The sequence below is a fragment of the Coloeus monedula genome (genome assembly GCF_965178545.1).
Source record: "Coloeus monedula genome assembly, chromosome: 6".
Taxonomy (NCBI): Eukaryota; Metazoa; Chordata; class Aves; order Passeriformes; family Corvidae; genus Coloeus; species Coloeus monedula.
The window spans coordinates 440,911-467,941 of NC_138786.1; the positions used below are offsets into that span (position 1 = coordinate 440,911).

The window sequence follows — 27,031 nt, forward strand, 5'->3', positions numbered from 1 at the left end:
TTGTGTGGTGCCCTGGCTGGGTGGGGATGGGGCTTTGCATGGCTTGGGGGCTTGGAGGGCTCTGAGGCAGCTTCCCACAGTTTATGGGGTGGCACGGTGGCTGCAGGGAGCTGGGAAGTGATGTCGTGACAGTGCTGCGTTCCCCTTCGCTAGGGAGGGTGGGCAGGGGCTTGTGTCTGATGGGGCTGCCCTGGCCCTCAGTGCAGGAAGCCCAGGGGGGCCTCAGGGCCCCATCTGTCACCCTGTGGGGACTGTCCCAGTGTGGCAGAGCCGCTGCTGTCGCTCCTCACCAGCTGTTGCCAGGGCTGGGCCCTGCTGGCATAGCAGGAGCAGGATCCGGGCAGGGCCATCCGGGTCGTGTTTGCTGAACGGTGTTGCCCCGTGGGTGGGGAGATGCCCCGGGTGTCCCCAGTGTCCCCAGTGCTGGGTGCAGACGGGTCCAAAGCTCTCTGTGCCGCAGTGGTGGCTGGGAGGGGACACACGGGTGGGCTGGGGGTGGCTTTGGGCTGCTGGTGGGTTTGGGGCTGGGGAGCCCCTGCGCTTGGGGGGCACAGGGCACCCCGGGGGGGTGATGTAGAGTAGGTGGAGGGGTGGGAGGATGGGGGGAGTGGGCAGAGGGGCCAGAGGGGTCCCCACGGTGAGCGGCACCGGTGCAGTCCCAGCTCGGGGTCAGGGCGTGTTTGGCTCTGCAGCTCTCTGTGTACAACCCCCAGCCCTGTGTACCCCTGAAATAAAGGCCTTGAGTGCTGCCCATCTGCACCTGTGTTTGGATGGCACCTGGGAGGGGGGACAGCACCCCGGGGACACCCAGTGCCATGGGGACACCAGCACAGGGTGAGCTCACCCCACGGTGCCACTCCGTGCCCGGCGTGGCTCCGAGTTAGTGGGACAGGGACAGTGATGTGGGAAGGACAGAGCACAGCACTGCCTGCGGTGGGGAGACCGCCCCTGTGTCACCCTGCCAGTGTCACCCGTGTCCCCACCATGGACAGACCCAGTGGCTGCAGCAGCCTTTTATTGTCACGGGGGTTTCCATGGGACAAAGGTCCTGCTGCCGCTCCCGTCGGACACTTCCTGGGGCTGGGGCATGTTGTTCCTCGGAGAGCATCACCCATCCCAGCACTTGTCCATCACGCAGGAGGAATGTCCCTGCTGCCCACATGGGCAAGGGACAGGGCCCAGCACCCTGGGGTGGCACTGAGGCACTACGGGCAGGGTGTTCCTGGTGATGGTTTTCCAGTTTTCCACTTAGGAGCCAGCTCCTGCTTTCCTAGCATGGCCGTGGCTCTGGTCCCATCCTAACTCCCGGGCTCCTCGACTGTGTCCTGGTCCGTGTGTCCCCACAGGGATGGGGGACAGCTGTGGCCCTGCTCAGATGTCATCTGTCACCAGGCAGTAGAAGTCCGTGCGGGCGCCGTAGTTGCGCGATCCCAGATCCGAGACGTCGAGCTCGGAGCGCTGCCCTTCCCGCAGCTGCGCATCCTCCATCCCGCCGGCTGCCGGAGCCCTGGGAGCGCTGCGCCCGCCGAGGCGGGGGGCCGGGGGGCTTCCGAAGACGCGCCCTCGGAGGCCTGGCAGGAGCAGGGAGATGGGTTTAGGTGGAAGGGAAGGGGCCGGACCCACCCCCGCCGCCACAGGAGCGGGAGGCAAAGCCCAGGAGCGACGTCCAGCGCCCATCTGTCCCCTCAGGAGAAGCAGCAGGGACACGGACCTGTACCGAGGTCCCCGTCCGGGTCCAGGTCTCCCGCGCTGTCCAGGTAGCTGCTGTGCAGGATCAGCATGGGGTCCTTGTCCTCCTGCAGCTGGGTCTGCGGGTCCCCCACGCTCCCCGGGAAGGACACCTTGCGCGGCAGGGCCAGGCACAGCTCCTTCCAGAAGTCCGACGACGGGGTCTGAAGGGGCCGGGCGGGGATGAGCCGGGCCGGGGCCACCGGAGCACGGCGCCGCACGGTTTCACGGGCTAGGTTCGCTCTCCCCGGCGCTGGGAGCTCCGCCAGGGTGAGGGCTGTGCTTCGGCGTGGCACCGTGCCCACGCGCCGGCGGAGAAACCGGCCCGACCTGCTGGAACAGTCCCCAGGGCTCCGGCTCCCCGCCTGGCCCCGAAAGGGCCGGAGTGGCCCTGGGCCAGAACTCCGCTCCGGGAGCTGAGGCTGGGGAGACCCTGGAGTGCCATGGGGTCCTGACCGTGCAGGTTTGGGGGAGTGAGCTCCCAGGTCCAGGGCTTTTCTGGTTGGGTTTTTTAATTTCCTCCGAAAGGCGAGTGCCCCAACCTGCTGTTTAGCCCTGGAGCCCGGGAGCATCCCCGGCGGGGGCAGCAGGGAGGCTGACACAACATGGGGAGCTGGGAGGGGAAGGGGCGTGCTGGTGGGATGGGTCCTGCTCAGCTCTCACCATGGGGCAGCCCCAAGGGGCAGCAGGGAGGCTGGCACTGTAGGGTGCTGGGGAGGGAAAGGGGGTGCCGAGGGGGGTCAGGATCCTGCTCGGCACTCACCATGGAGCCGGCTCTCCACACCAGCAGGGTCACGGCACTCCGGTGCTGCTTCAGCAGGGTGATGGCGGGGTGAGTGATCTCCCGGTACTGGCTCTCGAAGACGATGAAGATGGGTTTCCTGGAGAGCTCCAGCAGCCTCCAGAGCCCTTCCCTGCGAGACAGGGGGGTGAGGGACCCACCAGCCCCTCTCCTCTCCTGGGGGAGCTGCTCCACTCCTACCTGAAGCTGCTGTTGCACCACTCCTGCTCCAGGTACGCGACGGAGAGCACCACGATGAGGCGCCGGCACCGGCTGACGTTCATGATGAGGTCGGCTGACGGCTCTGCGGGCAAAGAGGGTCTCAAGCGCCCAGGTCCCCGTGTCACCCCCTGCCCAGCCCTGCGTGGTGCCTACCTGAGTTGGGCAGGATGTTCTGCTCGTCCAGGAAGAGCTTGTAGCCGTGGCGGTTTTCCAGCTGCGGCTTCACGATGAAGTGGACGAACTTTCGGTCATCGGGGGCGGTGGCGTGGGAGACGTAGGCGTCGTAGAGCTTCCCGTCTGGGGAGAGCCAGGGAGCAGGGATCACACGGGAAGGGCTGGGTGAGCCCCCGGAGCGCGGGAGGCTGTTCCCAGCGCGGTGTCACCTCCGGCTCACCGTTGATCTCCAGCTCTCCGTAGCGGTCCCGGTACCAGAGGAGCACGTTCAGGCGGCACCGGACGTAGAGCACAGCCAGGAGCACCAGGAGCACCAGGACCAGGAGGGCCGCCAGCACCGCCGGCACGTGCCCCGCCGCCTCTGCCGGGACAGGGATGGGCACGGTGAGCAGCGCACCTGGGTTTGGCGCAGGTTTGCACCCCGGTGCGAGAGAGGCAGCGGTGCCCCTATCACTGTCCTCAATCCCCCGTGCACCTGGGCTCTCCGTGGGATGCCCCCTCCCTGTCCCCAGCAGGTCCCTACCCGCTCGCCGCAGGGTGAAGGTGGCCGTGGCATTGCTGATCCAGCAGGCAAACACCCCAAAATCAGCATCGTGGGTGAGGTTGAGCTGCAGGACGCTGGCCAGGAGCTGCTCCGAGGAGTTTTGGCCAGACCTGAGGGGACATGGGGATGCTGTGGTGACACCCCCCAAAAGCACATGCATGGGTGTCCCCAGGGCAGGCTCCTTACCAGGTGGTGTCCTGGCTGCTCCCGCTGCCCAGCCACTGCCCGTCCTTGCTCCAGGCGGGAATGGGCTGGCAGTGCTCGGTGCCCGCCCAGCGCACGGTGCAGTTCAGCTCCACCCGGCTCCCCAGCACCAGGTCCAGCGTCTCGTTGGCAGCTGGCACCAGGATTTCGGGGGGCACACTGCAAAGGTCTGGGGGCACACAGGGGAGGGGGTTTGGGTGGGAAAGCTGATCCAGCTCCCCGCTGGGCAGGTGAGTGGTGTAGCCATCCCGGAAAAGCAAGCTGTGCCGTGGGGGTCTGGCAGTGAGTGGTGCTCGTGGCTGTTTAGCAGCAGGCTGAGCCGGTTTGGGAGCCTGGGAAGGACCCTCGCCCTCCCTGTGAGGTGACACCAGAGCAGGACCCCCAGCTGTGCCTGCACAGGGATCCTTCCCAGCTGAGAACAGGGGAAAATTGGGCTTTCACCTACCTGCCATGGCACGCTCAGGTGACAGGCGCGGGCGCTGCCGGCATCGCAAGCGGCGGCGTCTTCCGGGGCGGACAAAGTCCACCTGCCTCCGCCGCAGGGCGGGCCGGGCCTGGGACAGACCGGGAAGGGCTCCGTGAGTGCTGGCATAGGCAGGGCCCGGCCACCCCCATCGGCCCCCGCAACGATTCCGTCTGGGGGTGGTGGGTGCTGCTCTGCGGTAAAGCCAAAGCCATGTCCCACCCACGGCCTGGTGGCCGCTGTGTCACCTGCCCGCCCTGCACTGACTCCCAGCCTGGCTTTCCCAACCATGAATTCATGGGTGGGAGGAGATTAATGACCAGCCGGGGGCCGCAGGATTTTAAAAATTTGGCTTCAGCCTAAATCCAAAACCAAGGAGGGGAAATGAGCTCAGCCATGGGAAACCGCAGCTTTGGGGGTCTCAGTGGGACCCCCTTCACCTGCCAGCCTCCTGCCTGGGCTGCAGAGCTGCCTCCAGCCTGACATGCCCTTGAACCTGTTAATTACCAGAGGTCTGCTTTGTTTATGGAAACGCTGCCTCCCACCTGGAGGTGCGGTGTTCCTCGGTGCATTGCTCCTCGGTGCGTTGCTACCCCGTGGCCGTGCCCAGGGATTGGCACAGCTGCACGGCATTCCAGGCAAGCGGGGAGCACAGGGATGGCACACGGGGACCCCCCAGCTGGCACCACGCAGCGGTGTCACTGCGCTGGCCCCGCGGGAAGAGGCGGATGCTGGGAGCAGGGAGCGGAGCAGAGCCCGGCGAGGCTGGGCTCCTCTGTGCCCACACGCCCGCTGCGGGAGATGCGGGTGCTGGGGCTGAGGGGGGAGCCTCAGGGACATCACGGTGCCGGTGTTTCCATGGTAAACACCCGGCCTAACTCTGGGAGTCAGGAGGGGTGAAAGCCTCTCCCGAGCTCCTCTTTGCTCTGGAGCTTCAGCGCTCCTGATTTTGGGTGGGAGCAGGGCTGGTCCCTCCGTGTTTGTTGGTGTGGCATGGGAAGTGGGAGGTTGTGGTGCTGCCTGGCTTGGAGCAGGGATGCAGGCACGGTGCTTCCCTCTGGAACAGCCTGGTGCCAGGCGTGGGGTGAAACCAGGGATCAAGGTACGCGAGAGACGCTCGGTACGTGTTCAGCTTGACCAGCTGGAAGTGATTTATGCCTAAAGGATTAACTGAGTTTCTCCATGGCCAGGGAAGGAAGAGGACAGGATGGAGATGAGCCAGCCCACCTGGATTTCACACAGAGAAAGGGTGGGAGACACTCATGAGTGTGGCGTGGGGCTGTCTCTGCCTGGCACAATGCTCCGGCTCTGCTCTTGGATGGGTCACTCCTAAGCCATTTCCTCTGATGGCTGGAACAAGGAAGCTCCAACAAGCTGCAGCCTGGCCAGGGGGCATGGGGAGCCCCAAAACCCCTGGAGCCCTTTGCTCCAGGGAATGACAGCGTTGGATGCCCACAAGGGAGTGAGTGGGTGCCAGGGCTGCTGAGTGCCAGGGAGGGAGGAGCACCGGTTAACGGGCAGCAGTGGCTCCCATTTCCCATATCTTGGGATGGGGACACCCGGGATTTAAGGCAGAGGACTGTGTGGATGTTGTGGGGTGGTAAATGATGGCTGGGCGCAGCATTTCCTGGAGCACGGCCATGGGGAAAGCGAGGAGGGCAGGGAGGCACCGTGGTCAGGGAGTTGTGGGGTGGGTGTGCCAGGGAGCAAGCGGGACGGAGAGCCGGAGGAGAGCGAAGGAGAGCCAGAGGAGAGCCACGGGGAATGGGGTGAGGGTGAAACCCTGCCGACCTCATCTGAGGTGGCTTCAGCATGGAAAGGGGAGCAGAACAGAGCTGCTTTTACCTTTGGAGCTTCCCCAGCCGTGGGCTTCCTTCCGTCGCCTCCCGCTCGAGCCGACCGGACCGGCCAGATCAGTGCTTGGAATTTCTCTTCTTTCCTTTCTGTTTTAATAGTTTATCTATTTCTCCTCCCAGTTCAGCCCCTGCCCTCGGCTGGGTGCTCCCGCTGCCCCAATCCCCAGGCACCAGGCCTGTGGGAAGGGCTGGCTGTCCCTCCTCCCACTGCCCCACCTCCACCTGAACCTTCGGGGAAAAATTCAACAACTCCGGCTTCAGGGGAGGGGAAAAGAGAGGAAAAAAGAGAAAAGCAGAGGGGGACACAGCACACCCAGCAGGCATCACAAGGCTTGGGGGCCAAGGAGGAGCCCCCTGTTTTTCCATGGCTGGAAGAGCCCACGGAGGTGTCAGGGCAAGAAGAAACCTGCAATCAGCTGTACCCGTGGGCATCACGGGGTCTCCTGTTTGTTTCCTTCTCCTCCCTTTCCCTCTCTCCGTGACTTCAGAGCCTTTTTGCCGGATGAAGCTGGTACTGGAGGTGGTTGCTCCGGCTGGTGCTGGCCGTGGGGAGCCGGATCCCGCCGCGGCCACTGGTGGACAGCAGGTATCCCCTGTGCTAATTACCATGGAGGTGATTAGAGCCTTGGCACGCCCTGAGCACGGACGTGGTCACAGCAGCACCAGCAGCCTCTGGACAAACACCAGCCTGAGCTGCAAAAGCATCAACCAGCATGTGATTTGAGGCCCGAAAGGGGAGAAGAGGGCCATGGGTGCAGTGTAAGTATGCATATATATATATAAAATAATATAATATGATATTTACTAATATAAAAATATATGTAGATGTATGCTGAATAACTATCTATATATACATAAACAGGTACAGGTCACTGGTAGGTCTGTGGGCCTATTCCCATGGAGAAACACCCCGACACTGACTCCTCATTGTTTAGGATGTAAACTAGCAGTGCTGCTGGCTTTTTGTGGGAAGGAAAGGGACAGAGGGAATCCTGCTGGATCTCTGGGGAGAATCCCCTGCTCCTGGGCCCCAAAGCCACTGGCTGTGTGTGTTTGGGGCAGCAGGTGTTGGAGCAGCCCTTTTTGAGGGCTGGCCACTTGTCATGGACACAGCGATGCATCAGCTGCAAAATCCAGTGTAAATCTGTTGGATTTGTGGGTTGGTGAAGGGTTGCATGGAACAAGCCCAGGTCCTGGGCACGGCAGGGGTGTGGGGAGGCTTGGGAGTAAATCAGGAGCTGATGAGACCTTCCTTGTCCGTCAGGGTTATCCCTGTGGTAGGTTTGTTAAATGGAGGAGCAGAGGCCGTTTTGGTCACAATGGTGCAACAACAGGATAAGCCTGAGGGCTCAGCAAGCTCCTTTCCATTCCCTTTGGGATCATTAGCAGCTTTCCATGCTCTTGGGGCTCAGTTAACCCTTGTGCCTTTCCCTGCAGTCCTGACTCGGGTATGTCACCTCCAGGGCACAGCCTCCAGGACTGGCACCTTGGGAAGCATCTGTGGCGGGACCCTCAGGGACACAGGCAGCATCAGGCTGGTGTCCGGCCAGGTTGGGGTCACTACCGGTGGGAAAGGAGGGGGCTGCCCCCCAGTTCTGCCTCTGGGATCCCCTGTCAGACCTCTCTGAGCTGTGGCACCTGTCCAGCCCCGGGGTGTCACCCCATTCCTGCTGCAGACAAACCCATTCTGTCTGGAGTAGGGGGGGCAGCCAGCAGTGGTGTCTCTAAAGGAAAAGGTAGGATAACCCTATCATTTGGGATTTGCTGTGTTTTCCCCATTTTCCCCAGGTGTTTCCATTATCCTGGCACATTTACCAGGCTGATGTCCCACCAGCCAGCTCCCACCTGCTGTGATTGTCCCCAGTAAGACAAGGAAAGGTTATGGGGGATGATTTGGGACGGCAGAGGAGGAAGGCAGGAGCAATACCGGGCAGCAGGTGACAGTCTGCATGTCCACGTGGGTGTTGTGTTTATTTACCGATGGCCGGTGGCAGCTGAGCCAGGAACAGCTCTCAGCACCCGGCTGAGCCCGGAGCTAAGCACAAGGTAACAATGACCGTGGAGACACCAGGGTGGAGCTGTGTCCATGGGGACAGCAGGGCGGAGCGGCAGCCACGTGGGAGTCACGCCGGGGAGGAGTGTGCTGAAAGGGGGACTCGGGCTCCCCAGTGGTGCGAGAGTGGGGAGGTCACGGAAGGCAGTGGAAAAAGAGGCCAAGGTGCAAAAAGAGGGCTGGAGAGGGAGCCTGGAATGAGGTAAAGTGGTGTTTCTTGTGCTTAAGGAAGTGAGTGACAAGGAGCCCGGTCATCTCCTGCAGCCCAGCAGCCGGGTGCTGCCCCTGGGTTTGTCCCCAGTGCCACAGCTCTGTCCCAGCCACTCCCCGTGCTGGGGAGGCACATCCCGGCTCTGCCACAGCATCCTTCCTTCCCAAGTCACAAAGCAGCCTGCTCCTGTGAAGCCACTGTGTTGTCATCACTTCCCAGCTCAAGTCCAGCTCAGTCCCAGATGGGACATGTGGCACTGTGTCGTGGGGTTCATCCAGCACCCGCAGCACTGCCAGGCTGGGAAAGGGGCTCGAGTCCGTGTTCTCCTTCTCCTTGGTGAGTGGTGGCTACACCTCAGAGATGCATTCCATCATGCTGGGGAGAGAGGAGAGGAGAGAGGTGCTGGGAAGGGAACCGTCTGAGTTGGGAGGTGTGAAAAAGCACTCTCTGCGGGAACAGGGCCTTTTTCCCAAAATAGATGGAGAAAGAATGACAGGCTGTTTGTGGGAAACCCGTGTTTGTGGGAAATCCCACAGTCAATAGGAAGGCAGAGATGGAAAGCTATGGCAGTGTGGTGTTGTGTTGGTTTGGCACGGGCTGGTTTTTGGTAGCAGGGGGGCCACAGAGGTGGCTTCTGTGAGGAGCTGCTGGAAGCTTCCACCATGTCCAGCAGAGCCAGTCCCTGATGGCTCTGAAGATGGACATGCTGCTGGCCAAAGCTGGGCCAGTGAGAGAGGTTGGTAACGCCTCTGTGATAACAGATTTCAGAAGAAAATCAAAACAAAAAGGGCCACAGGTTTTTTTTGCTAGTCAGAGAAGAAGAGGAGGTGAGAACTGTGAGGGAAACAACAGGGAGACACCAAGGGCAGTGGAGAAGGAGAGGCAGGAGGTGCTCCAGGAGCCAGAGCCGAGATTCCTCTGCAGGCCATGGTGAGACTGTGGTGGAGCAGCTGTGCCCCTGCAGCCCCTGGGCATCCACAGGGGATGCAGAGATCCACCCGCAGCCCCTGGGGATTCACAGGGGATGCAGAGATCCACCCACAGCCCCTGGGGATTCACGGGGGATGCAGAGATCCACCCACAGCCCCTGGGGATTCACGGGGGATGCAGAGATCCACCCACAGCCCCTGGGGATTCACGGGGGATGCAGGGATCCACGGGGGATGCAGAGATCCACCTGCAGCCCCTGGGGATCCACGGGGGATGCAGAGATCCACCCACAGCCCCTGGGGATCCACGGGGGATGCAGAGATCCCCTCACAGCCCCTGGGGATCCACGGGGGATGCAGAGATCCATCCACGGGGGATGCAGAGATCCACCCACGGCCCCTGGGGATCCACGGGGGATGCAGAGATCCACCCACGGCCCCTGGGGATCCACGGGGGATGCAGAGATCCACCCACGGCCCCTGGGGATCCACGGGGATGCAGAGATCCACCCACGGCCCCTGGGGATCCATGGGGATGCAGAGATCCACCCATGGCCCCTGGGGATCCATGGGGATGCAGAGATCCACCCGTGGAGGAGGCTGTGCTCCAGTGGGAGAGCCGGTGGAGAGAGGGTGCCCTGCTCCCAGGCTGCTGCCTTGGAGGACTGCACCCAGTGGAAGAGTGACCCACACGCCACAGCAGTTTTGGGAGGACTGTGTACATGTGGGAGGGACTCACTTTGCAGCAGTTTTGGGAGGACTCCTGCTCGTGAGGGTGGACCCACGCTGGAGAGGTTCACAGAGAACTGTCTCCTGTGGGAAGGGACCCCACGGTGCAGCAGGGGAAGGACTCCTCTCCCTGAGCAGTGGAAGAAAACCTCAGGTGACGAACTGACCAACCCCCCGTGCCCTGTTTTCCCGCACTGTTGGTGGGAAGGAGGGAGGGGCTGGGGGAAAGGAGGTGTTTTTAAGGGCTTATTAATTCTCATCCTCCTCCTCTGGTTTTGTTAGTGTTAAATTCACTTTGTACTTCTAAGCTGAGCCTGTTTTGCCCTTGGAGTGTTTTCTCTGGGTCCTTATCTCAACCTATGAACCCTTTGTTAATTTTTTCTCTCCTCTGCCTAGCTGTGGCAGGGGAGGGTGAGTGAGTGGCTGTCCTGGGTGCCTGGTATTTGGCCAGTGTCAAACCACGACAGGTGTTTCCTGTACCCTGCTGTCTGCTCCCATCGGGATTATGGGCGGCAGCTGGGACAGGGTGGCCATGGAGGGGGGTCAGGCTGAGCCCTTGCCAGAGCAGGGCTTAGTCAGTGTGGGACAGCAGCACTGGGGCAGGTACAATGGTTCTGTTTCCCACTGTGATACTTAATCCTTTCTCTTTAAGCAAAATTTAGATGGAAAACATGGGCAAAGCCCTTCCCTTGGCAAAATCGCTTCTTGTTTTAACTTGGAGCTTCTCTTTTTCTGAAGGAAAAGGGGCCCCAGAGCAGACAAATCCTGAAACCTGGCACCTTCCAGGGCATCACCCACCTTGATTCATTACAGAGATTTTCGTATTTTTCCTTCAGAATTTCATTCTTGACCCTCTGGGGGACGTCGGGGATGTACCAGGCTGCGATCAGCTTCACGCACAGAGCCACGTGCTGTGGGAAGCAAAGGCATTCAGGGGCTCCCAGCCCGGGCACAAGGCACGGATCCAACCCCTTTCCCAGCCCTCTCCTGGCTCCCCGGGTGCTCACCTCGAAGAGGATGAGGAAGGCGAGCCGGGCTGCGAAGATGTGCCAGAACTGGACGGTGTAGGTGTAGTCGTCGGCATCCCGGTAATCGCGGTACCTGCAGCACAGCTCTGTCGGTGCCAGCCCAGGCCCCTCCATTCCAGCCCGGATGTCCCGGTGAGGGGCGGGACGTGGCAGGGGGCTGCTCTTACCTGCACTCCTTGATCTGGTGCCCCTTAAATTCCGGCAGCACCCTGGTGTGGGGCTCGAAGTCCTGGATGCGGAATACAGAGAGGCTGTTGTTGATGTAGCCGGTGGAGCAGCTGTGGGGAAGGACCGGGCTGAGCACGGATTGTACCCTCCTGTTTTGGGGAAGCAGAACCCACCTGGGGCTCTCACTACCCACTTTCACGAAGAGTGGTGAAAATGGAGGGCTCGGAGGCTTCTGTCCAGTTTGAGTGAACTTGGTCAGGCAGCCAAGGCTCGGAGGAACAGGGAGAGGGCAGGAGAGAGCATGTGCCTGCATCCTGGGAATCCTGCAGCTCTCCAGTGTCACACACTGCCCTTCCCAGTCAGTTCACCCACCACAGGAATGACGTGAGTGGGAGGCTGAAGGTGATGCCGTGTGGGAATGTTCCCCTGCTCCCCTTTCCCCCCCACCTCGCTTTGGGGCACAGCTCAGCTGCCTCACGCTCCTGCGGTGGTGGCACCGAGGCAGGTGGTGACACAGCTGTGGGGACAGGGCCGTGGGGATGCTGTGGGCAGGGACTGTCCCAGAACTGAACTCACTCCATGCTGGTGTGGTTCTCCCTCGTGCAGGGGCTGTACATGTACTTGTAGACCTGCACAGGGATGAAGTCAGAGGTGATGGCGATCACCAGCCCGTTTCCGATGACAGCCAGGGTGCCGATGGCCTCTAGGATCTGCAGCCAGATCCCTGCGGGAGAGGAGCAGCCAGTGAGGTCCCTCTGCCAGCTCACTGCCACCATTCCAGCTCAGGGACAGCTTTGGCATGGCCAGGTCAAGGAAGGGGCCTCCAAGCTGCCCCTCAGCCTCTGGCAGGGTCTGAAGCAGCTTCTCCTTGCCCGACCCACAGCTCTCCCTGTGCTGTCCCATGGCCATGGGGTGCTCAGGGGCTCAGCTGGCAGGACCCCCTCACCGATGTCCTTGGCCTTCCTGGGCACCATGCGCCGGTGCAGCTGCGTCATCTTGATGGCGTCCATGTGGATCTCGATGATGTTGTTGATGAGGGCCAGCAGCGGGGCCAGGGGAAAGGCTGCCACGAAGATGGTGGTGAAGCTGTACTGGATCACTGTGGAGGGGGACACACCATGTGCTGGTGTGAAGCACTGGGTTTGTCCTGCTTTGTGGCTTGGGTCAGGGGGTTTGCAGGGGTGGAAGGGGGAGACAGCCATGTCTTGGGGACGCCCAGCTCTCACAGGGCTGTCAGAGAGTGGGATCTGTGGGGATAATTGAGCCAGCCAGGCACAGGCACACCCTGGGGTTACAGCTGTGGCCCTGGAAGGAGAGGAAGGTCCGAGGCAGGGCCCGAGGCCAGCACAGTTGCCTGCTCTCTGTTTTGGGAATGATCTTGGCATCCCAGGGCTCTCGGAGGGGGACGGGGTGTGGCGCTGTGGCTCAGAGCTCTCCCTTGCCTGCGTACGGCCTCCCTAGCATCTGTCACTCCCCAGCCAAGGAGTGCACGTGGATCTGCCCCTGCCCCACGTACCCATCTCCAAATACTCGTCGAACAAGCTGAAGATGTAGACGTCATTGAGTTCGTAGTTGTTCAGCCACTTCCTTTTGCAAGGGTCCTCTGCCTCCTCCTCCTCTCCTAACATCATGCTTCTCTTCTTGGGGTGCTTGCGCTTCTTCCGTAGCTGGTGGGATATCGAGCTGCAATGGGAGAGAGGGATTTGTGTGGCTGCCTGCAGAGGACAGCAGGGCTGGGCTGCTGCCGGCACATCCCTGGAGGAAGGGAAAAAGGAAAACGACCAGGGTTCCTCTCTGAAAAGTGTCAGTGTGGGAAGCTTACGGAATGAGATACTCCATGATGTTGCTGATGGTCTGCTTGAGCAGCATGATGATGGCCATCTGGATGAAGAGGTCGGTGATGCAGCCGCTGGGGTGGCACTGGAAGGGACAACAAAGGTGGGTGGGCCCGAGGGACCCTTTGGCAGGTGCTATGGGAGAAAGCTGAGCTTCCCAGAGCCTCCCTGGGCGGTAGGGAAAGGAAGAGGAGGAGTTGTTTGGGGGGGTCAGAGAGTGGGTGCCTCACCTCCTCCAGCCTCCAGCGGCCAGCAATGCGCACATAGTGTCCTGGATGACCATTGATCCTGAGCAAGGGAGCAACAGTGATATCCATGGGGTCATGGCCCTCCTGAGTCCCAAATGGGGCCTCTGCGCCTGGTGGGGAGGGTAGAGGGGCTGGGGTGTTCCTACACCCTGGGCAACATCCATCCCAAACCCTGGCTGCCCTGTGTTCTCCACTCACCGTCCCAGGAAGAAGGCGATGTAGATGAGCGAGGAGAAGTTTGTGAAGAACTGGAAGATGAAGACCTTCACGGCAAAGCTGTTCTCCTGCTGGGACAAGGTCCGTGGTTTCTCTAGGAAAGGGAGCAATGCCCAGGGGCTTGGTCACAGAGCAGTGGGATTTTGCCCTGTGCCCCCATGGGTGCCACCACAGCTCTGAAGGTCTGAAAGGTGTCTGCCCCTTGTGAAGCCTTCTCTGCCTTCCACCTGAGCCCTCTGATGGAGGTCAGTCCAGGTCCCTCAGAGCCATGAGCTCTGGGAGGGAGAAGAGGCCTTAGGACTGGGAGGAAATCCAGGTTGTGACCTCTCCTGGAGCTGGGGTAGCTTCCTGCTCATGCCAGGTCTCAGCCCTGTAGGTTGACTGTCCCTGCAAAGCTGGCTGTGGGACAGCATGTGGGCCACAGGTGAGTGTGTGCTGGGGGGCTGCTGGCCTCCCGGGCTGGAGCTGCCTGGGAGCTGCCTTGTGCTGGTGAAGGGAGTGAAGGGGATGGGAGGCTGGCTGTGCTCAGGGGCAAAAGGGCACCTCAGGTGGCACACACCCCATTTCCCTTACCCAGGTCACAGAGGAAGAGGGCCACACGCCGGTTGACCTGCAGGACAGAGGGACAAGATGAGCAGGGAGGGCTGGCCGTGGAGAAATCCTGCCAGGCACCCCATGTGGCTCCTCACCTTGGTCATGATGATGATGGTGATGTAGTGCAGCACGGCCCCCGTCATCACAGCCATGGTGTCGGCGTGCTTGCTCAGCAGGTTCACTTCGCTCTGCATGAACAGTGCCGTGGCCACCGCCCGGTAGACGACGAGCATTTGGGCGATGCCGATCAGCACCATGATCTGTGGAGAGGGAGAGGCGGGGTCAGGAGCCACCGAGGCCACGTGTTCCATCCCACCTGATGGTCCCCTCAGCAGGGCTCTGGACGTGGCTTCAAAGGCAAACCAGCGCCCTTCGGTGGAGGCCGACAGGTTCGTGAGATGGGTATAGTGATAAGACAAGGAGTAACGGGTACAAACGGAAAGAGGGGAAATTTAGGCTGGATGTTAGGAAGAAATTCTTCCCTGTGAGGGTGGGGAGATACTGGAACAGGCTGCCCAGGGATGTTGCAGATGCCCTGACCCTGGCAGTGCTCAAGGACAGGTGGGACAAAGCTTGAGCAGCCTGGGGTAGTGGGAGGTGTCCCTGCCCACGGCGCAGGGGTTGGGACTAGATAAGGTCCCTTCCAACCCTTAACATTCTATGATTCCAGGATTCTGTGTCTCCACCTGAACCAGTCTCCATTGACCCACTGTGGGGACAAGTGCATTGGGATTTGCCTCTTCCTGCCCTCCGTGTCCTTGCCTTGATCCTCACTGCAAGAGCAGAGCCTTCAGCCCATGTCCCTAAAGGGTGGGGGGCTCCTGCCCTCAGCACAGTGAGGTGCGAGCACGAGGAAGCCCCGGGATCCTCGTGATGAGCATGGAACTGCCCTAAAAACCTGGTCTGTGCCTTTGCCCTTAAACCAAACATTCCCGTGGTCACCTGGCACGTACCAGCAGCAGAGCCAAGATGAGGATGATGGTGCTGCGCAAGTAGGAGTGCTGGTACCACCGGGGTTTGTGCTGCAAGTTATTGATCAGCTGCAGAGCCAGCTCCTCCTTAAAAAAAAAAAAAATTAAAGTTAAAAATGGGAGAGAAAGGACCCAGCAGTGCTTTGTGCCCCTTGTGTCAGTGGACATATGGGATGAGCAGTGCTGAAGAAAGACAGGGGTGAGCACCCAACCCACAACAGCATGGCCCAGCCTGATTGAGTTCAGTCTGGGCAGGGGATCCCTCTGATGTGTGTTTTCTAGGTGCAGGTGACTCCTGCCCTGAAAAGGGAAGCACCGAGCAGGAAAGATGATGTCCTCACCTCATCCTCATCCCACTCGTGCAGCTTCCATTTGGTGACCACAGTGGCTCTCTTCCTCTTCCACAGCTCCAGGAATACAGTGGCTGGATTGGGAAGGAGAAAGTGCAGTGACACTTAGGGATGGCTCTGAAAGCCACTCCTCTGCCTCCCAGAGAGTCACATCACATCCAACCTGATGGTGAACCAGCCTGGACTGCCCTTGGGCCATGAAGGACAGGCAGTCCCCTCTGCACCTTGGTGACCTGGAAGGGCCCTGGATTGGCAGCAGTGAGGGAATGGGGATAGTGCAGGTGAGCTTTCACTGGCAGCCAGGCCTGTTCTAGTGTCTGCAGGGAATTTGGGATAAGTCACTTTTCAGGTGGAATGGGTGTCCTGTGCTGCACCCTGGCAAGGCCACGCCACTCCAACTCCAATTCCAGCCACCCCTTCTGTTTATTGGATCGACCCTCCTGAGTGCATCCCTGTGTGACCCAGCCCACGGACACACCCAGGACCCTGCCGCGGCTTCACGGGTGGGACACCCAGCCCAATCCTGAGGTGGCTGGTCAAGGAAAGGGTTGAGGAAAAGCCAGATGAGTGTGTAGCTAAGGCAGTGATGGGATCCCATCATCCCACAGCAAATAAGAGGCCGTGCAGTGATTTGGGAAGGTGGAGGAGGAGTCTGAAGGCCCCTCCTTCCTGTGGCAGTGGCCATTTATGGGCAGCTGCTAGAAAACTGCTGGGTACGCTGGGGGAGGCTGTGCTGAGAGGAAGCTTCAGGTAGGACAAGCTTCAGGTAAGGAATATTTGGGGAGCTGGAGGATAGCACCACAATGGTTTTGTCTCTTGCTGTGTCTGGAAGGGGAGCTGAAGGCCCTGGAAGCAGAGGAGGTATAAACCGGCCCCCCCCCCCCCCCCCCCCAAAAGGGTGAAGCTATGTTGGCGTCCTGTTTTCCACCTTCTGCTCCCTCTCCAAGCCACGTGTGCTGGGCACCCAGACATGGACACCTACCCCAGAGGGCCATGAACATGGCAAACGCCACCGTGGCCTCATTGTCAATCATGTGAGTGACCTGGAAGAGATGAAGGAAGAGTGTGATGGGGCACTGAGGTGCAGGCGCTGTGGCACCTCGGGATCTTGCCGTGCTCATGTCCCCCGAGACAGGTAAAGGTGCTGCAGGAGGGCAAAAGGCAGGAAGGTGATGGACACTGGGGCTTGTTGCTGGTAAAATATTCCATGATGTCAATGGAGGCTGTGATCCAGGCTGGGGGTTTGTTTTAGTGATGTGGGAGCAGCATGAGCTGGGAGTGTTTCCCCATCGTTTACCCTGAGCCTGCTTTGGGAAGGGGGTTCCCTACCTTGGCATAGGTGCACGTGTCAGAGAGGACCCAGAAGGAGCAATTCTGGTCGCAGAGCGGGCACATGATGGTGGTGTTGGCGTCACAGATCTCCTTGCTGGAGAGAAAGGAGGAGGGAAGCCAAGGGGGACAAGGGTGGCTCAGAGCCACCTGCAGAGATGACCGGGATGTGCATTTGGCATTCCCAAGGGCCTTACCTCACCTGGCTGGAACTGAAAACAGTAGTCCCAGCCACGAAGGTCACCAGTCCAGCCAGGGCAGCGAAAAACAGCAGGTAGGTGTACCAGCCCAGCCAGGCGAAGTACAAGGCCACCTTCTCTCCAAAATAGCACCTAGGAGGAAAGATGAGGTGTGGCCAGAGAGCAGATTAGATTTTGGGAGTCACTAGAAAATGCCCATGGTGGCAGTATCTGAGTTTCCATGGTGTGGGGAGCAGGTTGGAGTCACGGATAAGAAATGACCTACTGACTGAGGAACTGGGAGCCCGGTATCCCAGAGGAATTAACTTTGTGCCAGCTGTCAGAGATGCGCCTCTATTTTAAGATCTCGCCTCTCTACCAGAGCCCCCTGGCAGGTTTATGAATAGCACGTTCTTTCTGCCCTCCCACCCCTGCCCATGGAGTTAGTTTTCAAAAACAAGAGCTGTGGTCCTTCCTGGGATTTCATGTGGTTGTAGGAGCCCCATGTTGCCTTTACTGCCCTGAGTTCAGCCCCGGGCTGGGTGTGCAGCACTGATGCTCCGTTCCCACCTCTCCTGCCTTCTGAACGTGGCTGAAAACCAAACGGGTTCATTAAAGTCCACACAGACATGGGGGTTGTTTCATTCTACAGGATCAGCAGATGGAGCTTGGAGCCACAGGGATAACCCTCAGGCTAAGAGCTTTGGAAGCTGCAGGGGCAGCCCAGTGCTTGTGAGAAGAGCCAGGTTCAAACTAATGATTTTTTAGACAATGCAGGAGCCTGGCAAAGGGCACTGAGCCCTCTGGGTTTCACATGGGACCTCTTGGTTAGAAAGATCTGCCTCTCGTGCCTGTATTACCTGATCGCCTCAATTGACTGTTCCTTAAATAAAACTCCCCAGCAAGCCCACTTCTCATTTAGTATTCTCTTTGTCTCTTCTTTCTGGAGAGCAGAGAAGTTGGTTGGATGCAGGAATATCAGAGCACCGTTAATGCCCTGCCCAGCTCCGAGGCAGCTGCCGGGAGCTTTGCCGTGCCCTTCACCCAGCGAGCTCTTGGTGCAGCCCCAGTCACCCACAGGTCCCCCCCACCCCGTCCTGCTCCTCCATCTCTCCTGGATTTTCCTCCCAGGCGCTGTGTGCTCAGCCTCACCTCGTGCAGGGGAAAGGCTGCCTCAAACACCTTCTTGTTCATCAGGTCGTGCAGCTTCTCTGGGAGCAGAGCAGAAGGAAGAGGGTTAGGCTTAGGGATTTGGGGAGACAGAGCAGAGGAACTGCTGGTTCCTGCAGTGCACATCTCCCAGCCTCTGGATGCAGCAGTAAATTGTCTTGTCTGAGCACCCCTTTTCTATTCTCCCCAGGATGGCAAGGCAGTTGAGATGCCAGTGCCCACCACGTGGCAGGATTCTTCCTGCAGATCCAGGCTGAGCATCACCCGTGATCCCCGTTCACTTACCAAAGTCGGGCGTCACGGTGTTGCGCACAATGAAGTTCACGATCCGTATCCTGAACAAGGAGAAACTCTGTTTAGAGGCTGCTCTGGGATACAGACTTGTGTTGTGTGGCTCAGAAAAACAGGGCAGAGAAGGGAGAAGGTGTGCACTAAAACCCAGGGAAGCAAGGGAGGGAGAAATGTGGGCAGTCAGAAGCCATCAGCTTTGGACATGGAAGGTGCAGGAAGGTTCTGTGGAAAATGAAAAGCCTGGCACAGCTGTGAGCCAAGCTGGAAGATGGATGCTGGTGTGGAGAACAGTGAGTGCAGGGTGCTGGAAATCAGCTCAGCACCCACCTGGCAGTATCTTCGACATCCTCGTGGTCGCTGGAGGTTGGCTGCCTGCTGTCAGCCTTCCTGCGGAGACGCTGGTATTTCTGGAAGATGTCCTTCGGGGCACGGACTCCATAAAAGAGCTTTGTGTCCTCAATTTTCTGGTGAGGGGAAGAGAAGAGCTGTTAAAACAGGGCCAGAGGGGCAGGGTAGGGCCAGAGCTGGAAGGGCGGGGGGCTGTGTGAGTCCTGGGGCTGGGGTCTCTCTCTGCTGGTTGAGCAAGTGGGTTATTTTCCAGCTCTGACATGGTGAACAGCTCAATGGTTCAGGCCTCTCCCATTTCCTGGGATGCAGGAGCCCAAGCCAGGCCAAGTATCTGCTGCCTTTTCCTCCCACAGCCCCTCACCTTGATGGTGAAGCCTTTCTTGCTCAGCTCATCCAGGAACTTCCTCCTCTTGATCTCCTTCTTGCTGTCCACTTCGTGGATGTCGCTCACCAGGACAAAATCCCACTTCTCTTCATTCTGCCCACAAAACCAGCAGGGAATTATTAGGGATGGAAAGCTGAGAGCTCTCCTTCCCAGCTCCAGCCTCTCAGAGGTTTGGACCTTCATTGTGGCTGTGTAGAGGGGAACTGGGAATGAGCAGGGGAAATGGGGATTTGTCCCCTCTCTGAGCTGGGCTGGACTCGCTGTGGGTGCAGAAGGAGCAAAGCTTACCGGGAAGGCCAAGGGCTCCATGTCCTCAGCAGGAGATTCCCTGAGGGGAGTCAGCAGAATTCCATCCTGCTGAAAAGAAAACCAGTGAAGGGATGGCTTCAGCAGGCTCCCTGGGAGATCCCGTGTTTTTCTCTTCCAGAAGCCTTGAAGGGACGCCCAGGGAGGAAGGTAAGACGAGGCTTGTGTGAAACCTTCTCCCACATGCTCCTGGTCACCAGTTTGGGGTCTTCCCGAGCCAGCCAGGGATCTGTGTTTAGGGATGCTGCAGAGACTGCTGCCCTGGGAGGGTGTGCAGCCTCCCCAGAACTCATCATGCCCAACAGCACCCTGGGGCTGTGAGGGATCTGGACCAGGAGGAAAACCCTCCCTCAGCTCTTTCACCCGATGCCCTGACGTTTGTGGTGGGGAAGTGTTCACCCTTCACCCTCTCTCTCTCTACGCTACAGTGGATTTTACAGGCTTTAATCGGCCTTTTCCATTTGCCAGTTGTTCCTATCAGATAGGGCACTGTTGGCTTTTTGGGGAGGGTGAGGAAGGTAGTTTTAAATTCCAGTGAAGGGAGAGTGGAGGCTGGCACAACCTTGGAGGAAAGCAGGTGAAAAGAGCCCTTGGAAAACAGGTTGGATGCCTCAGACTGCAGCCATGGGACAGAGAGGGGAGGATGAGCTGCTGATCGTAGAACCATAGAATATCCCAGGCTGGAAGGGACTCTCATGGATAATTGAATCCAGCTCCTGGCCCTGCACAGGACCACCCCAAGTATCCACGTGCCTAAGAGCGTTGTCCAAACACTGCTTGAACTCTGGATTTTCCCTGTTTCCCTCCTGTGTGTCAGTGGCTCTGGAAAGAAGGGCTGTGCAGCTCCCACCTTCCTGGTTACAGGTAATTACACTCAGACATCCAAGGGTGCAGCTCTGGGGGAGCACAAAGCAGGTATTGTGGAATGGTTTGTGTTGGAAAGGACTTCCAAGCCCATCCAGTCCCATCCCCTGCCATGGGCAGGGACACCTGCCACTATCCCAGGTTGCTCCAACCTGGTCTTGGACACTTCCAGGGATGTGGCAGCCACAGCTTCCCTGTGCACCCTGTGCCAGGCCCTCAGCACCCCCACAGGGAAGGTTTTCTTCCCAATATCCCATCAAACCCTGCTCTCCTTCAGCTTAAGCCATCAGCTGCCCCTGTGGGGGATCTTCCCACAACTTGGTGTGACTCGTGGTGTGTCCCCACAAACAGTTACGCCGCTGTTCCCCAGGAGGGTGACGCAGCGCAGCAGTAGGAGGGAGCTGCCCGGGATGGGAATATTGTCACTCAGTGTCACCAGAGACACTGTGACCTGAAAGAGCGGCCAGCCAGACGAGTTCCTCCAGCTGTAATCTTCGCAGCAGAGCTGTGGTGCTGCAACTGCGCCCTGATGTAAGATCTGGATCCCGAGCTTTCACTGGAGAATGAGGCCATGGGAACAGAGAGGCCGGGATGAGGAAAGGGCTGGAAGCACAAGAGCCATGAGGAGACTGAGTGACAAGAAGGAGAAGCGGAAAGGCTTGAGGAGAGGGATGCTCTCCCCCAGAGGTGCTAATGTAACAAGAGCCAGAACTTCTCTTGGATAAAAGGTATCCAATTTATGGCAAGAGGCAGAGGGAGGGTTCTGGTGTTGTCGTCTGCTCTAACCAGGTCTGGGGTGCAGGATTGGGTGCAGCAGTTCCCTGTATCCCAGTCTGAGCCCCTCTCTGGGCACAGGGGAGGGAGTGGGAGCCTCTCTGGGATCTACCCACTGCCAGTGAGTGCTCTGATGCTGGCACAGATCTGGCTTGGCACACTCTCTGCTGTCATGTTGGCTCATTCCTGCCTGGCTGGTTTCTCTCAGCCTCCATGTGCACCAGCCTCATCCTGCAGCAATTCCCTGCCAGTGCTGCCTGCGATCATGGGGATGGGAAGCCATCCTTTGGGTACGGGGATGTTTTTGGGTGTTCCTAATGCCACCTTGGCACACTGTTCCTGCTGCTGCTGACCCCAGTAGAGCTCAAGATGAGGTGAAGGGATCTGCTGGCATCACACCTTCTGTTCCCAGGTGGCTCCCAACTCCAACGCCTGCAGGCACAGTCCTGCTTGGGAGTCCAAGCCAGCATGTCCACTTCCTTGGGAAGAGGCTGAGAGGTTACCAAGGCGGGTTCACAAATGGGGTGTTGGATTCATCCCAGTGGCTGCTGGGGCTCAGGCTGCCATGCGGGTGCCCAGCTTGCTTTTGGGGCCATACGGAGTGTGTATAGAATCCCAGAATCCCAGAGTGGCTTGGGTGGAAGGGACCTTAAAGCCTGTCCAGTTCCACCTTCTGCCATGGGCCCGGACACCTTCCACTGGCCCAGGGTGCTCCAAGCACCCCTGTCCAGCCTGGTGTTGGACACTGCCAGGGATCCAGGGGCAGCCACAGCTTCTCTGGGCACCCTGTGCCAGGGCCTCCCCACCCTCACAGGGAAGGATTTCTTCCCAATATCCCATCTAACCCTGCCCTCTGGCAGTTCGAAGCCATTCCCCCTTGTCCTGCCACTGCAGGTCCTGATGGGAAGGCAGGGATGTCTGGGCAGGGGTAGCCGCAGAGGGCAGGGACTTCAGATCACTGTTACTCTCACACCTAACTGTTTTTTCCTGGGAATTAGGGATGCTGTCTGATGGTGGCTGCTGTGCTCTGGCCTCGCAGGGCAGTGGGATCAGGTGCAGGTAGGGCCGTCTGGGCTCTGCAGCGGTAGTAGGAACCCTGGACTTCATCCCTGCTCTCAGGAAGGATAGTTTCAGTTTCACTCCTCCCTGCCCTGTGGTTGGAACAGGATGTGGAGGTGCTGCAGTGCAAAGGTGTAGAAGTGACCGGCACAATGGGAAGCAGGAATGTCCGTTTTGAAGTGGGTTTCTGTGCCTCTGGGTGTGTCACTGGTCCTTGTCCCCTGGCCAGGTGACCCACTGCCCTGAGCGTTCCTCCTGGGAAATGGCCACGGGCACCCTTGGGCTGGGTGCGGAGTCACCCGTGTGAGTAACTCAGGATAAGGACCTGGATAGGATCCGGCATCCTTGTTTTCCTTTCCACTCATGGATTGGTGTGGGATTGGGTGGTTCCCATCACCCACATTGAGATGATCAAATTGCTCTTATCTCCAGGATGATTCTTACACAGCTTCCCTTGGAGCACTTCCAGCTTAGCCCATGGCTTCCTGAGAAGTGGGACAGCCTTTGCTTGGACAGGCAGACCTGTACCTTTACTACCTGCCCTGACCTTGGAGAGTTTGCCTGGCTTTTTCCAGGAGAAAAACCCACATCTTTTCTTCCAAGGTAGAGAAGAAGAAGATCACAGCTCCCCCTCTGCCCTTGCTGTATGCCAGGTGCTCCTGGAACACCTGGGGCTGTCATCTCTGCAGTGCTTGTTCCTAGGTTTACATAAGCTCCATCCATACCATCTTTCTCTGATCCGTGCGCTGGCACCTCTGAACTCTGGGACCAACATGTGGGGCCAGTGTGACCCCACTACACCTTGGGATGGTGCATGGGACCAGCAGCACATCCTGCTTTCCCTGTCACACACCTGTGGTAGGAATTTTGTACCTTAAAGGCCAAAAGCAGAGGAGTGGTAGAGATTGGAGGTTAGTGTATCCCGTGTTTCCAAGCCAGAGGTGCTCAGAGGTGCTGAAAAGCAGCATCCTGGGAATATCGGGGCAGTTTCTGTTCCTACCTGCATGGTGAAGCGGAGAGCCTTCCTCGGTGCCCCTCTCTCCTGGAGCCCCTCGGGGCAGATCCCTAAGGAACGGGCTGGTGGGCAGGACCGGCTGGAGGCTCCTGGGCTCTCTCACTCTGTGGTTTCCTTCCCCACCTCCTTCGACCGAGGTCTCAGAGGTCTCATGTGAACCGAGTGGCGCCGTGACTTCCGTGTGGGACTCGTGCCTGCCTTGGGAGGGAGCTGCCTCTGCCTGGCAGTGGGCAGATATCGGGAGGAGGCAAAGGAGCTGCCCTTCACCCTCGCCCAGAGGAGTGGCAAGCCCAGAACCGCCCAGCGCAGGTAACAGTGCCGAGTTCCTCCTGTCAGCCCCGGGGCTCTGCTTCCCCCTCTGCCCCTCGCAGTGCCAGGGCCATGTGCTGTACCCTGTGACGTCCCCAAGAGGTGCCATAAACTGGCCAAAAGGAGCTATTAGCAGAAGCTCTGGAAAGCTCTAGAAATCTCCTCTTGATGCCTCACTGGTTGGTAAAACAGGTGTGGGAGCCGTGTGCTTTTTCCCCCCCATGTGTAATAGTGCTATCAACCTGACCTTGAACACTTCCGCAGCTTCTCTGGGCACCCTGTGCCAGGGCCTCACCACCCTCACAGGGAAGAACTTCTTCCCAATATCCCATCTAACCCTGCTCTCTGGCAGTGGAAAGCCATTCCTCCTTATCCTGTCACTCCAGGCCCTTGTCCAAAGCCCCTCTCCAGCTTTCTTGCAGGCTCCCTTCAGGTACTGGAAGGGGCAGTCAGGTTACCCCGAAGCTTTCTCTTCTCCAGGCTGAACAATTCCAATCCTCTCAGCCTTTCCTCATGGCAGAGCTGCTGCGTTCCCCTGATCAGCTTGGTGTCCCTCCTGTGGCCTCTCTCCAACAGGCCGCTGTCCTTCCTGTGCTGGGGACCCCGGAGCTGGGTGCAGGACTTCAGGTGGCATCTCACCTGAGTGGAGCAGGGGGAAAGAATCGTCTCCAATCTGGACTTTTGGAACAGGGAAGAACTGTTACTCTAAAAAGTGAGTGAAGGGGCTATGTGTAAGCCACGTCTTGCCTTACACCTGTTTTCTGGGGGGCTTGTTGCTTTCATTTACAAATAAGAAGAGCATTTCCTGGGAATAACAGGATGGTGAACAACTGCTCTGGATTTCCTTGTGCCCTCCAACAGCATTCCTGTGGGCTGCTGTAAAATAAACTAGGTCCTGGGGGTGGTAATCCAGCTGTATCCTGCTAGGAAAGGCAGCCAGCATTTTCAGAGTGGTGATCCCAGTTAAACTACCATCACCCTGCGGCTTTGTGCCTTGAACAGGTGCCAAACCAGACCTGGGGATTATCGGGGGAAAAAAAGAGTTGTCTTCCCAATGTCCTGCTGTGTGTGAAACCAAGGTGTGGGCAGACCTTCAGCCTTCCAGGGGTGATCCATGGGCTGGGAGCGGAGAACGGGCTTTATCTCTGGGAGCGTGTGGTGTTTACCCAGAGAGAGTGAAGCTCTGCCAGGCAGTGCTTTCCACCCGACAGCAGAGGAAAGGCCTTTGCAACGGGAGCGCCGCCGTGTTCCAGGGAAACGGGGTTACCTGTGGGAGGAACAGCCCGTGGCGCTCCTCCCACGCTCCTGCTTCTCCCTCCGGAGAAAGACTCGGCTCTCTGGACAGCCCAGGAGTTCGTGCACCCAGCAGCAGTCCCGAAAGCCCATGGGTGTCACCAGCCAGCGGGGAAGGTGAGTCTGTGCCTGCAGGTTGGCTTTGTCCGAGGTATACCCAGCCCCTGCAGCATCTCTCGTGGCACTCGGAGGAGACTGTGCTGCTGCTGTTCCTGTTTAGGAGGAATTTGGTTTTGCCTGGGCAGGATTTAGCTGCTTTTGCAGCAAGGCAGGTGAGCAGGTCGATGCTGACCCTCTTCCAGTGCTTCCCTTCCTTCCTGCATTTGCTGCTCTCGGGTGACTGGGGCTGAGGACAGCAGCAGGAAAAGCTGAAATTGGGGAGGGAGATGTTGCACCTGCCAGGCTGTTGTGGAGGTGTTGTGGAGCTCTGGCTTGTACCTGTGCCAAGGTATTGCGGCCACATGAACCCTGTGTGAGCAGAGGGAATTATTTAGGATATGATCAGTTCCGTGGCTGCTGGGTTGGTCACAAACCCGAACCCACTGGGCTCCAGCCACCTTGGGCAGAGGTTTGACCTGCACCGAGTGTTGGCAGGGAAGCTGCAGGAGCACTCTGTGACCTGTTAGTCCTGGCTGGATGTGGAGATGGTAATTCCCACCCGAGGAGACTGCTGAAGGGTTTTGTGTGTGAAATCACTGCGGCTGGATAGAGGCTGCCTGTCCACCTCCTGCTTTTGGACAGCGAGCTCCTCTTCTGAGGGTGCAAAGGCACTGATTCAAGATGGTGCTAAAATGGCAGCAGATGTCTGTGTTCTCTTGTAAAGCTGGGGGTGTTTTCACCCAAATCCTGGTCTGTCTGGATCCATCACTATCCTTGGAGCTACAGTCAATACGTTAGAGCAGAGGATGTGGTTTGGGGTGAAGCCCTGCTTGTAATTAAAGTCCTGGGTGCTCATTCCAAGCAGAGAAGGCTTACGCTGGGTATTAGGAGAAGGTTCTTCCCCCAGAGGGTGGTTAGGCACTGAGCAGGCTCCCCAGGGAATGGTCACGGCTCCACGGCTGCCGGAGCTCCAGGAGCGTTTGGACAACACTCTCAGGCACAGGATGGGATTGTTGGGGTTTGTGTGCAGGGCAGGAGTTGGACTGGCTGATCCTTATGGATCCCTTCCAACTAGAGACATTCTGTGGTCTCTTGGAACAAGATGAGCGCCCCTAGCTCTCATAAAGCATCGTGGGATGTGCGGGAGGGAGCGTTTCGGGCTCGGGCTCGGCCGGGGATTGTGCAGCAGCCAGAAATGTCCTTTATCTGTCCCAGAACCGTGTTTCGGCCGCTCCTCGCCCAGCCCGCTGCTGCCCTCCTGTGGCCAGCTCCGTTATTCCGCAGAATCCGAGAGTCCTGGAATGGTTGGGGTTGGAAGGGACATTAAAGCCCGTCCAGTGCCACCCCCTGCCATGGCAGGGACACCTTCCACTGTCCCAGGTTGTTTCAAGCCCCAATGTCCAGCCTGGCCTTGGACACTGCCAGGGATCCAGGGGCAGCCACAGCTGCTCTGGGCGCCCTGTGCCAGGGCCTCAGCATTTCCTGGGATTTCTTCCCAGTATCCCATCTAACCCTGCTCCCTTTCAGTGTTTCATAGAACCATGGAATAGCTTGGGTGGGAAGGGACCATCTTGATTATTTGCAGTCCTGTAAATGTTTCCTCTAATTTCTTTCCTCGTTTCGTTTCTCTGCTCCCGCAGGACTTTCCCTTTCCTCCATGCAGCATCCCTGGTGCCTGCTGCCATGCCCGGATCTTTCCAGAAAGCCGGAGCTCCCTGCCTGCCATCCAGGATCAGCATGGCACATTCCGGACGAGGAGCCTGACCAAGGTAATTTGGGAAGGGTCGAGGAATTCCGGAATTCTTCAAATCCGAGGGCACAGGGGCACCCTGCAGGCACCCCCAGCCCTGGCCAGACCCTCCGGGTGGGAACAAAAACCTTTGCCAAGCAAAACACTTTTATTTTGCCAGCAAAACGCAGATACCTAACAGGCATTTAACGTCTCATCGCACAAAGACGCGGGGATCGGGACAGCCACGGCGTCAGGGACGGGACTAACTGGAATCCCCAAGGTGGGGGGTACTGGAGAGCAGCACGGCAGCCCGGCAAAGGACGCTTTTCCCCGCACAGTTCCGGAGCGAGTGCGCAGAACGAAGACATTTTGTTTAATTGGCGCTCTTCGGTCGCGCCCTGAGGGGCTCGGGGTTCCCCCCTGAGGGGCGGCGGCGGCGGCGGCGGAGGGCGCCGCCTGGCGGTCATGCGGCCGGGATGGGGGGGAGGAAGAGGAGGCCGCGCGGTTGCCACGGCAACGGTGGGGCCCGCCCCGCCCGGCCCCGCCCTCCCCGGGAGCGGCCGCCCCGCGCACG

General features: G+C 58.9%; 2 protein-coding genes across 2 annotated transcripts; both read right to left on the reverse strand.

The window, feature by feature from the left end:
* Positions 1 to 1,371: 1,371 nt before the first annotated feature.
* On the reverse strand, positions 1,372 to 7,923 carry SIGIRR (single Ig and TIR domain containing; the record flags this gene model as incomplete). The annotated part of the gene is made up of 10 exons (XM_082284365.1): positions 1,372 to 1,571; positions 1,718 to 1,892; positions 2,492 to 2,642; positions 2,711 to 2,813; positions 2,885 to 3,028; positions 3,126 to 3,266; positions 3,429 to 3,559; positions 3,636 to 3,822; positions 4,099 to 4,207; positions 7,900 to 7,923. The coding sequence occupies 10 exons, from the start codon at positions 7,921 to 7,923 to the stop codon at positions 1,372 to 1,374; spliced, it is 1,365 nt and encodes a 454-aa protein (XP_082140491.1).
* Positions 7,924 to 9,042: 1,119 nt separating this feature from the next.
* ANO9 (anoctamin 9) lies at positions 9,043 to 23,015 on the reverse strand (the record flags this gene model as incomplete). Its single annotated transcript, XM_082284366.1, has 25 exons — positions 9,043 to 9,070; positions 9,905 to 10,024; positions 10,693 to 10,805; positions 10,902 to 10,995; positions 11,090 to 11,200; positions 11,667 to 11,814; positions 12,037 to 12,189; positions 12,607 to 12,773; positions 12,913 to 13,010; positions 13,156 to 13,213; positions 13,372 to 13,483; positions 13,963 to 13,999; positions 14,079 to 14,243; positions 14,937 to 15,041; positions 15,296 to 15,378; positions 16,287 to 16,347; positions 16,634 to 16,730; positions 16,831 to 16,965; positions 17,673 to 17,755; positions 17,965 to 18,023; positions 18,268 to 18,317; positions 18,601 to 18,737; positions 18,983 to 19,099; positions 19,295 to 19,360; positions 23,010 to 23,015. 25 exons carry the CDS (start codon positions 23,013 to 23,015, stop codon positions 9,043 to 9,045), a joined length of 2,403 nt encoding a protein of 800 aa, XP_082140492.1.
* Between the last annotated feature and the right edge of the window lie 4,016 nt (positions 23,016 to 27,031).